This window comes from Cydia pomonella, chromosome 11 (assembly GCF_033807575.1).
Source record: "Cydia pomonella isolate Wapato2018A chromosome 11, ilCydPomo1, whole genome shotgun sequence".
Taxonomy (NCBI): Eukaryota; Metazoa; Arthropoda; class Insecta; order Lepidoptera; family Tortricidae; genus Cydia; species Cydia pomonella.
Genome location: NC_084713.1, coordinates 15,879,907 through 15,891,334, shown reverse-complemented (window position 1 = coordinate 15,891,334; position 11,428 = coordinate 15,879,907). Strand labels below are relative to the sequence as shown.

Genomic DNA, 11,428 nt, shown 5'->3' with positions numbered 1-11,428 from the left:
TCACAGAGCTACTAGTTATTAATACTGTATGTTTTCGAGCCCGATATCGAGAAGTGTGGATGTAATTTGGCGCTTAACCTACCTCGCACCTTCATATACAAAGGTTACATGCGCCATGTGCAAGAGCTTTTGTAGGTAGGTATGTGATTATGTGCTCTTTGGTAGGTATGGAACTTATGAACCCTTTCGACCAAACTCAATTGACATCCAAAGAGAATGTAACTCCTCTTGTCTTCTTGACATGTACATTAGAGATAAACATAACCACTGAAAATTTTACAAGCAAAATAGCTAAATAATATCATTGAGCGTTATTCTCGACATAGTCGTAACCAAATATGGCATGAAGTAATTTTAAAAAATCAATTCAGTAAAACAATTTCAGCAGATCTGAAGCCCCACGGTAATTCAAGCAACATTTGAATCATTGATTACTTATCCTAAACTTCTGTGCAATACCTATAAATATTTCTAAAATATGGCCTGTATAAATAATCCAACTTGGCTTGCAAGTCCTACCTATGCTTTATAGGTGCCTACTATCTTCCTAAAAACTTGGATACCACTTCAAGATTAAAGAACAATGTGGATTTAAACGCGAATGAAACTGAACCGATAGATGAGATTAAAAAACCCTTTGCCAGCATGAAAAACAATCAAGATGAAGAATAAAAAAACCTACTTTGGCATAAGTCCTCACTTACTTAGAGATATAATTCTCATGGGTATATTTTATGCCTGCGTTCTTGAATATAAGAACGATGAACGGAGATGAGAGGATAACTGCGGGAATCAACCATTTGCATTGATTTGCTTGCCATAAGGACGAGATTTGCTTGTATCTTTATACGAATACGCGGTCACAAATGTAGATTACATTACAACCAATGCTATTGGTTTATGCGCACGTCTCCTCTCATCTCCGCCTTATGCATTCATCTGCATTTAAAAAGAGTAAATAAAGTATGGAGATCGGAGTCATTGTTTTATTTCTATATACAGAGTCAGTCCAAATAAATTGCAGGCAATTTGGAAGCGAGGCGAAGGCGCCGCTAGCGCTAGACCCGCTTCGAGTGCGTAACGATTTCGCTGCGTAGAAAGAAACTGGGATTCTTTGAAAATTTGTTGCGTTGCGCGCTCGCGGCGATACCGTTACGCGCTCGCGGCGATACCGTTACGCGCTCGCGGCGAGATCGTTACGCGCTCAAGGCGCACCCGTACGCCCGCGGAGAACTCGCAGCGCGCTCGCCTCGCTTTCAACTCAACGTCTCGAGGCAACGTGACCTCTTACTAACCAGCTAATTGTTTTAAAATTTAACTACTTACGTGTTTTTACTAACAACCTAGCACATACTAACCCTGTATGATACTCTAGGGTAATCAGTAAATTCCGGCAATATTCGGAGCTCTCGGCTTCAGGCTTCATCGTGTGCTGTCGGCGGATTTTTCCTCTTCGATCCCTATCAATTGGCGATAGGTATTCATAATTTTTTACGAACATGACTGTAACCCGACTGCATCCCAGCTGTAACTTAGAGCTGGACGCCATCGTGCATTGTGAACTAAGGCAGTGTTAAAGGCAGCCGTCTGGCCGTCGGTGATAAAGCTACTAAAATCTACTGTTTCCCCTCGCGAAAGAAATGACCTTTTACATGTGATCTCGTATGAATAAATCACTAAAGCGCTTCACACATTTTACTTAATGCAGAATCCTAAATCGTAAAGATACAGCCGCATTTAGTAAAAGTATGCATAGGCACTAGGTAATTAGGCACAATTTTTAGGATGCCTATTAGGACGACTAAAGTAAGGTATGTGAAGCATTTAACTGTTAACACTGACGATAAGTACATTTCCTAAAACACTTGACCGGGAGGAAAGGGATTGTTGTCCAACTACAGTCTCTTATAAAACTACACTATAAGAATTGTAACCATGGGCCGGTACGGGCGGGGGGGGGGGGGGGGGACTGGGGGAAGCTGCACGCGTCTGCCTTCCTAGATCTCCGGCGCTATCAACTTGACCCCCCCCCCCCCCCCCCTAGTTCACTGGCAGGCTACGCCCTTGAATTCGTAACTAATCAGATTTCAACTAAAACCATTGAAGGTCTTTAGATTAGGACTATGTACGACTTCATAAAATGTGCAGGCATCTTCATCCCCACTTGATACTTCGCTAACAGGACTTTCAATCATACCATAGCTAGTTTTGCTTCGATTACTTTTTCTTTTATTCTTATGACTACTGTCTATTGTCTCTGAAAACTGGGAAATATTCTGGAGTTCACAACATAACTTGTATTCCATATCTGTACCTTTAGTATGTTTCTTGATCATGTTTAAAACTGTTTGCATGTAGCTGATTTTTGCATCTCTCCTTCTGAGTCTCAACTCGAGGAGTTTCACTTTTGCTTGTAGTGATATTTCCTTATTTGTTTTTATTTTGGTTTGTACTCCCATGTTGCTAGTTTGTTTTGGGAATGAGCTTGAAGACTGGACTGAATTGCAACATGTGCATGGCACCACCTGTAATTAGTAAAAACCTTTTGAGAAAATTGCATTATCAATAAATTTCCAACATGTTAGAGTGCGAATCATGGCGCGTCAAACAAGACACAGTAGACTCCAGGAGTTTGTAAACAAGTGTTTTCGGCGTGTCGTAGGAGTCTACTAGCCACGGACCATCTCCAATACTAAATTATGGGAATTGACCGGACAAAGCCCTTTAGCTAAGGAGATACTTCATTTCATGTTTTACGAAAGCCAAGCCATCACCTATCCAAGCAAGGGCTGACTTTGAAAATTCTCGGAAAAGGGGGGCAAGGTCGCCCACAATGTACCTACTACCTGGAGCTACAACAGTCGGACTCGGACAGGGATAACAGGATCGCATCATCATCATCATACATTTTCAACTTAAACCCTTTGATCGCCAAAGATGTACATTGACGCGCTTGGCTACAGTCCAATATCAACCGTCGTGCATTGCCACAAGGTCCACGATGACGCACCGCACACGATAGGTGTGGCGTTCAAAGGGTTACACAGTCATTATTAAGTAGCTTCGTATATCAAGTGCATACGATGACTACATTAATAACTTGCAAGTCAAGCTTGCGTCCAACCCTCAAGCGTTTTGGCAGCATATTGGAAACTTAAAAGCTAAAGGAGGGTTCGAGTCTCAAGTTACCTTCCAGGGGGCAGAGTTTGAGGGGACAGAGGCAGCCCAGGCCTTCGCAGATTTCTTTTCATCTGTCTTTTTGTCAAATGTTCCAAATCTTGACTTTGAACAAATTGTTCGCGAGGATTTGTCTTGTAATTCTAATTACGTTCACGTTAACCAAATATCTCCGCAAGACATAGAAGCCTCAATAAAACGATTAAAACCACGTAGCTCCCCTGGACCTGATAATGTCCCGGCCTATATTTTAAAAGGGTGTAGTGAGTGGCTTATACAACCTTTATGCCACATTTTGAACATATCATTGTGTACTGGAGTTTACCCGCATCAGTGGAAAGTCACACGAGTGAGACCTATTCCTAAAACTTGTAACTCAACTCGCGTGGAAGACTATCGACCTATAGCCATTCTTTCGTCGATTGCCAAGGTATTTGAGAGCATTGTAAATAGGCTCGTAGCTCCTCAAATTAAGCCCTTTCTTAGCGATTCCCAGCACGGTTTTAGGCCTCGGCGTTCAGTGGAGTCGAATCTTCTAACTTTGGTGGACTCGGTTTCCGATCATATGGACAAGGGTATACAAGTAGACGTGTTATACTTCGACTTCCAAAAAGCATTCGATCGCGTGGATAACGATGTGCTATTGAGCAAGTTGTGCGATATCGGTTTTTCCCCGCAACTACTCCGTTTCTTCGCTAGTTATCTCCGCGATAGGAGTCAATATGTGCAACATGGCTGCTTTATATCGAACACTTATCAGACTAGGTCTGGCGTCAGTCAGGGATCGGTACTGGGCCCTTTGCTCTTCGGTATAATGATTAATGACTTGGCATCCGTTCCGAGTTTCGCTAGATGCCTTCTTTATGCCGATGACTTGAAGTTGATCTATGGAGTACAAGGAATCTCAGATTGTGAATCTCTTCAAAAGGATCTTGACCAACTGCGCGAGTGGAGCGTAAAAAATAGACTATCCTTTAATGTCTCTAAATGTGCGGTTATAAGTTTTAGCAAGGCACGAAATCCACTTAACTACACATATATTTTGGGTTCAGACGCAATAGTTCGTGTTAGCTCCATCCGCGATCTCGGTGTCATTCTAGACTCTCGTCTCAATTTCCATGAGCACCTGAATGCATTGACCCGTAATTGTTACAAGAGGTTGGGATTTGTCATTCGAAATGCCAGGGATTTTACTGACTCAAGAACAATAAAACTGCTCTACAATGCCTTAGTGAGGAGTAAGCTTGAGACGGCCTCTGTCGTTTGGTGTCCCTACGAGACAACATATGTCTTACAACTGGAAAAAGTACAGAAAGTGTTCTTGCGCTTCCTATACAAAAAAATGTACGGGTATTACCCATTCCTTTATCCTACCAAGTTTTTGTTGGGAATGATGGGATTTAACTCCCTAGAGGTAAGACGCAGCTCAGCACTTCTCACTACAATCTGTAATATCTTACGCGGTGACTCTGACTGTGTCGAGTTAACAACACAAGTAGTGCGTCTGTTTGTCCCAACACCTTCTAGATTTGAGTTTCGGCCTCGTAATCGCTGTCTTTTATCTGTGCCGGGTTCCCGAACTGTGTCGCGCAGGAACGCTCCTTTTGTTCGAGCTTTACGCAGCTTGAATTCACTCCTCGCATCAGCGCCTGAATGTGATGTGTTTGCAAGTAGATGGATGTCAGTGCGTGATGAATGTCTGAGGTTCAGCGAGATGATGGATATTCGTCCCTCCTCTGTGTTATAAGTGTCACCTGTATTCTAATTAGTATTTTGATGTTTCATGTCAACTCTTTCCAATTATACATGTCTAGATTGTCTAGGTTCAATATGTAATTTCACAGTGCTTTAGTTTTAACTGTTATACTGTGTTAATTAAAATGAATAAATAAAATAAAATAAAAATAAAAAAATTATGCTACTTTTTTAACACAGAGCCCTGGCCACTTTCAACAATATAATGTGATATGACATCATTCCTATATGTGATGTGATGGTTCCAATCTCCTCTAGTTAGAGGACCTGCTGAAGTGCGCATTATGTCAACCTTCAACCAAAAACGTCACTTTTAACACTGACAGATCAGTATCATATTGAAACAATGTTAATAATGTTGGAATAGGATCTAATAACTAAAACTTGAATACTAAAACGACACTTTTGACACTGATACCTAGATCAGAACCCCTAGTGTAAATTTATTCGATAGTGTGACGTACGCGTTTGCGTTAAGTCTCATTTTATATGGGGTTTTAAAACAGGACGTTTTAGAAACTCAAAATCCCATACAAAATAAGACTTAACGCAAACGCGTACGTCACGTTCCGCTGTCGAATAAATTTATACTAGGGGTATCATATCAGTATCATGTTGGAATGAGATTTAATAACTAAACTCGAATTGGCCTGTATGTTTCATTAGGCCAGCCTGATGATACCATGACATTGCAGTGTCATCAAAATTACATACATCATTTAAATTTCAACTGCGATCTATAATTGAATAAACGGGTCCACATGCACACGGCGAGCAGGCAATCTCCTCGCGCACAAAACGGCCAGTGTAGACGTGCTTCGGCCGAGATTGCCTCGCGCGTATGCTGGCTCTGTGTGGACCCGCCCGCCTAATCCAGTGTGTATTGTGGGTGTCAGGGTGGCATTGCAATGTTACATTACAATGTTGTACTAATATGCAGAGGTTATTATAGAGATATAATTATTTAGTCATAGACTGTTACATGAGAACATCACAGGTATGTAGAAGTACTGTTGACAAAAAATAATTTCCTACTTTATTTTTTAACACTTGCTTCATTAATAATTTTTGTATTAATATAATGTATGTAATAAAAGTAGTTGTAAAGCTGTGGTAGCCGAGTGGATAAGGCGTCATGGGGGGTAGCGCGGGGAAGCGGGTTGGGAGGCCAATGTAAAGCGAACAGGCAGTACCTAATTCAGCATGCTTAGGTAATGATATATATTTCTACTTAGATATTATTTGTGTAGTCACAAAAATACCTACCATTTGAAACTTCTGAGGTAAATTGGGGTTCTGATCATATTCATCAGAATCTGACCGAGTTGTTTTCTCCGCACGTCCAGTGGTAGTAGAATCTCCCTTGCTTCTTGAAAGTGCCCTCTTCAGTAAAGACAACTTTTCATTGTCATCATCATCATCTGTTGAACTGTCCTGAGTAAATTTTAATGAGATTAACAAGTAACTGTTAAATAAGTTTTTCATTACATTTATTGCTGACTGAACTCATTAGTATAATTAAATAATAAATAAATATTATAGGAATTACCTACACCGTACACATATTGACTAAGTCACTGTAAGCTGAGGTTTATGTTGAGGGTGCTTAGAGAATGATAGTATATATATGTATATTTATATATTTAATCTTTAATGCACAAAAGACAACCTTATAGTACACAAGGCGGACTTAATGCCATGAGGCATTCTCTACCAGTCAACCTTTAGGCAAAGCAGAGATATATAATATTTATGTATTTCAGACATAGAAAACACCCATAACTTAGGAACAAATATCCATGCACATTACACAAATATGGGCATTTTCAGAAACAAGTGTACCCAGTACTTTTTTTAAACCTAACAAATTTTGGGTTGTTTCTACGTCGAATCACAAGCACTATCAATTTAAACAATAAAAAAAGTGTCCCGCTTTTAATTGTCACTTTTGAAACACAGACTACTAAATTTTGTATGGAAAATCAAGGCAAAATGGTTTCATTTTTTTCTGAAAACCCCCATATATGCCCTTACCAGGATTTGAATCTGGGACCATCGGCTTCATAGGCCGGGTAACTACCCACTAGGCCAGACAGGTCATCAAGTATGTCTATCAAGAACTTCTCAAGACCCATCTAATGAGCCTAAACTCGTTGTGTTTGTGGTTTTCCAACGAGGAGTACTGTTCACTACCTTGTGACTGCATTGTCAACAGCTCCATGTTAGAATGTTATTGTATCGTGTGAATTTTCAGGAATATAACCACCAGGATTTTTTTATGTATTAATGTGTAGGAAAAAATACCTTATTAACAATATTTACAGACGGCACAGCACCAGGTTTGAGCACACGGCTTCCTCTGCCTTCAACAAAATCCTTCTCTTTGAAATGCAGACTGCATATCTTGGCATGTACTGATTTCGGTTTTATTTTTACGACTCTTTCCCATAGCGGCAAATATTTCTTGTTTCTTGTAACACTGCAATAATTATGGCATAATCATAAAATATATCATTATTTTATCGAATAAAAGACATTGTTGAAACAAATAGTACTTAATACCGAATATTATTATTAATTACCGATGAAATGTTACACCGCTATTAAAAGGATTGTGTTCTGATTTACATCCAATTACAGCACACTTGCTCATTGTGATACAAATTATATATAACGAGTGTAAATTATTCAGGTCAGTCAACATTTAATACACACTTCAATAGAATAGAACTTCGATCATCACAAAAGCTGCAGCAGCAACAGCATACCAAACTAAATCGATTTGACTTTGACATCTCGCCAGTGTTGCCAGGGCTCTGGAGTCATAAGTTACGTTTCGTTTCCCTAAAAGTCACATTTTTGCTGCTTAAGTCACATTTTTAGGATTCCGTACCCAAAGGGTAAAAACGTACCGTAAACGTAAAAACTATTACTAATACTCCACTGTCCGTCTATCTGTCTGTCACCAGGCTGCCCACCCTTCGTGGGCGAGTCTGACTTGCACTTAAGCGCCAATTACATTCCTGTTCCCGATTTCGGGTCCGAAATCAGTCCCGATTTCGGGCATGATAATCGTTTTCGGGCCCGAAAAAGAATATTTTTCCGTTTCACTAAATATCAGCACATCATTTACAATATTTGAAATGTAAAAAAATGGTTCATATGCAAAAATATCAAACGTTGAACATTTTTGGCAATTAGAGACAAATTATTTTAACATTTCAAATATTGTTAACGATGTGCTGATATTCCGTGAAACGGAAAAATATTCTTTTTCGGGCCCGAAATCGGGTCCTGATAAAGTTTGGATGTAATTGGCACTTTAACCGGTTTTTATAGTATAGTAAACACCCATATAATGGAGGCACCCAGACGGGATGATCAAATCGACCGATTCGATCAGAAAATAACCTGGCATCATACTCCAATGTTAGTTTTATGGTGATATTTGAACGCTGTAAAACGATACGTGGTGATATTTGAAAAAAAAGCGGCCAAGTGCGAGTCGGACTCGTCCATGAAGGGTTCCCTACCATTTATGATGTATTAAAAAAAAACTACTTACTAGATCTCATTCAAACCAATTTGCGGTGGAAGTTTGCATGGTAATGTACATCATATATTTTTTTTAGTTTTATCATTCTCTTATTTTAGAAGTTACAGGGGGGAGACACACATTTTACCAGTTTGGAAGTCTCTCGCGCAAACTATTCAGTTTAGAAAAAAAATGATATTTGAAACTTCAATATCATTTTTGAAGACCTATCCATAGATATCCCCCCCCCCCCCCCATGTTTGTTTTGTTTAAATTTTATGACGTTTTTGCCATTTGGCTACGGAACCCTAAAAAGCGCTGGTGGCCTAGCGGTAAGAGCGTGTGACTTGCAATCCGGAGGTCGCGGGTTCAAACCCCGGCTCGTACCAATGAGTTTTTCGGAACTTATGTACGAAATATCATTTAATATTTACCAGTCGCTTTTCGGTGACGGAAAACATCGTGAGGAAACCGGACTAATCCTACCAAGGCCTAGTTTACCTTCTGGGTTGAAAGATCAGATGGCAGTCGCTTTCGTAAAAACTAGTGCCTACGCCAAACCTTGAGATTAGTTGTCCCCAGCTCCCCAAGCGGGCCCCAGGCTCCCATGAGCCGTGGCAAAATGCCGGGACAATGCGAGGAAGATTTGAGCGTTGTAAAATAAAAAAAACAACAACAACAACAAGTGCCGGCAGAAGTGAAAACTTGAATAATAACGTTGTGCATTTTTGATATTTTGGAATGGTTAGGGAATAATTTTGCACGAATTGCTTTAATTATCAGTATAAAAGTACAATCATTTATGTGGTAAAAAACAATATTCATTTATTGCGCTGTCGTACACAAACATGACAATTTATATTACATTAAAAATTTAACACTTCAGAACTATTACAATTATTTAACTGCACTTGTGTGTAACTTGCACAACGTTAATATTTAAGTTGCGCCAGCGGTCTACTGGCTTCAATGACATTGTAACAGTTTTTCGATCAGGTCACGAATCTGTCGGTCACGTGACCTGTCGCGAGTTTAACATTTTTTCCCCATCACAAATAGTGCACAGCGCCGCTAAAGAAGTTTTCACTTCAAAAATGCTCAAGAACTAGCGTCACCAATTTGTATTCTTGCGTCCACACCTCCATATTATCGGTAATAATCGGTGGTTGAATTTGGCAGCCAAATTGGCATTTGCGTCCGCACGGCCTGGGGCCTGCCGCGACAACCAAAATCATTAAGACTTAATTAGAGTGACAGAGAAAAATGGCTGCAATTAACGAACTTCGATTTTCGCGGTTATAGCCCTGATTAGATCGGACAATTTCATCAGATTGGCGAAAAATTGTCTTGTCTGGACACGGGTTCAAGGGCTAGTAAACTTGGGTGCGATCTTAAATAATACGAATTGCAAAACTAAACTTATCCAAAAATCGGCTAGCTTAAAAAGTCACAAAAATTGCCTCAAAATCGTAAGTCACGCACATGTCACACAAGAAGGCGAAAAGTCACGAAAAATGTGACTTTTGTGACCATCTGGCAACGCTGCATCTCGCAGATCTCACTCGTCTCAGTATCACATTGACATTGACAGTTTGCGTTCGGATACTCCTGATCTTTCTTTTGTTTGGTAAACAAAAGTGACACAATGTAAGGCCCATGTAAGGCCGGTCCAGACGGGAACAATTATTCGCCAATCTGATTAAATTGCCGATTATGACAGATATTACGATAAAATGCAAGAATACTAATATATAATTATTTTTTAATTAAGAGCCCTCAAATAAGTATAAAATTGATGATTACATTAGAGATAGAGTCGGACCAATCTAAATCAGCAGCGATTTTGATAGCCTGTGCAAACGTCATAATTTCATATAAATTTGACGTTTAAAATAACACCTGCACTGTATGGGCTGTCAAAATCGTTGCCAACTTATCTTGGTCTGACTCTAGTCGCCTATTTATTTTCTGATCAAATCGGTCGTTTGATCATCTCGTCTGGGCTGTCCTTAAATGCAAACTCAAATAGGGCTCCATAAACCTAGCAACAAATAGCATGCGATATATGACTAGAGTCACACTAAGATAAGTTGGTAGTGACTTTGGCAGCCCAGACAGTACAAATTATGGAAGGTAGAGGCAAGGAACAAAATCTCCATATACCAAAAAGTTTCCGACAAAAAACCATAAATAGGTGGCGCTACAATTGCCTAGTATACTTGAGAAAAAAATCTAATCATAGACAGCGCACTTCACTCCGTCAATAACGCCTAGGTTCCTAGCTACTCTAGCGCTACTCTGGAAAGATTTGGAACCATTATTTATAGGTGACAGCTGGACACTTTTGCAACAATTCTACCTAAGGAGTTTCTGTTCCTTGCCTCTACCTTCCATAGTGCAAATGTTATAATTATGGAAGGTAGAGGCAAGGAACAGAAACTCCTCTCAAGTATTCTATAGGTAAAAAACTTAAGTCACCTGTTGTATGTAGTTGTGACGCGTTCGAATAGACATTTGTTTTGTTTGTGTGTGTCTTTTAAACATGTATTGTCTATTCGAACACTTCACAACTATATACAACAGGTGACTTAAGTTTTTTACCTATAGGTATTGTAGCGCCACCTATTTATGGTTTTTTGTCGGACACTTTTTGGTATATGGATATTTCGTTCCTTGCCTCTACCTTCCATAGTTATAATTTTAAATGTCAAACTTCTATGAAATTATGACGTTTGCTTAACACTTTTTTTTATGACACAGGAGGCAAACGAGCAGACGGATCACCTGATGGTAATCACTTGCTGATCTATGGCTATCAAAATCGCTGCCATGTTTAACCGGTTAACTAGTGGCGCTAAACTTGCCATAAACCCGTACTTCTTCATGCTTATGTTTACTGCGCTCTTACTAAATTCCATGGAATCACATCACGCGGTAAATTAGCTCAAAATGCATACAAGA

General features: G+C 39.7%; 1 protein-coding gene across 1 annotated transcript; it reads right to left on the bottom strand.

The window, feature by feature from the left end:
- Nucleotides 1-1,961: 1,961 nt before the first annotated feature.
- Nucleotides 1,962-7,692, bottom strand: LOC133522550 (uncharacterized). The gene is made up of 4 exons (XM_061857906.1): nucleotides 7,648-7,692; nucleotides 7,237-7,411; nucleotides 6,199-6,366; nucleotides 1,962-2,525 (listed from the first exon to the last, which is right to left on the bottom strand). The coding sequence occupies exons 3-4, from the start codon at nucleotides 6,199-6,201 to the stop codon at nucleotides 2,088-2,090; spliced, it is 441 nt and encodes a 146-aa protein (XP_061713890.1). The 5' UTR covers nucleotides 6,202-6,366; nucleotides 7,237-7,411; nucleotides 7,648-7,692; the 3' UTR covers nucleotides 1,962-2,087.
- Between the last annotated feature and the right edge of the window lie 3,736 nt (nucleotides 7,693-11,428).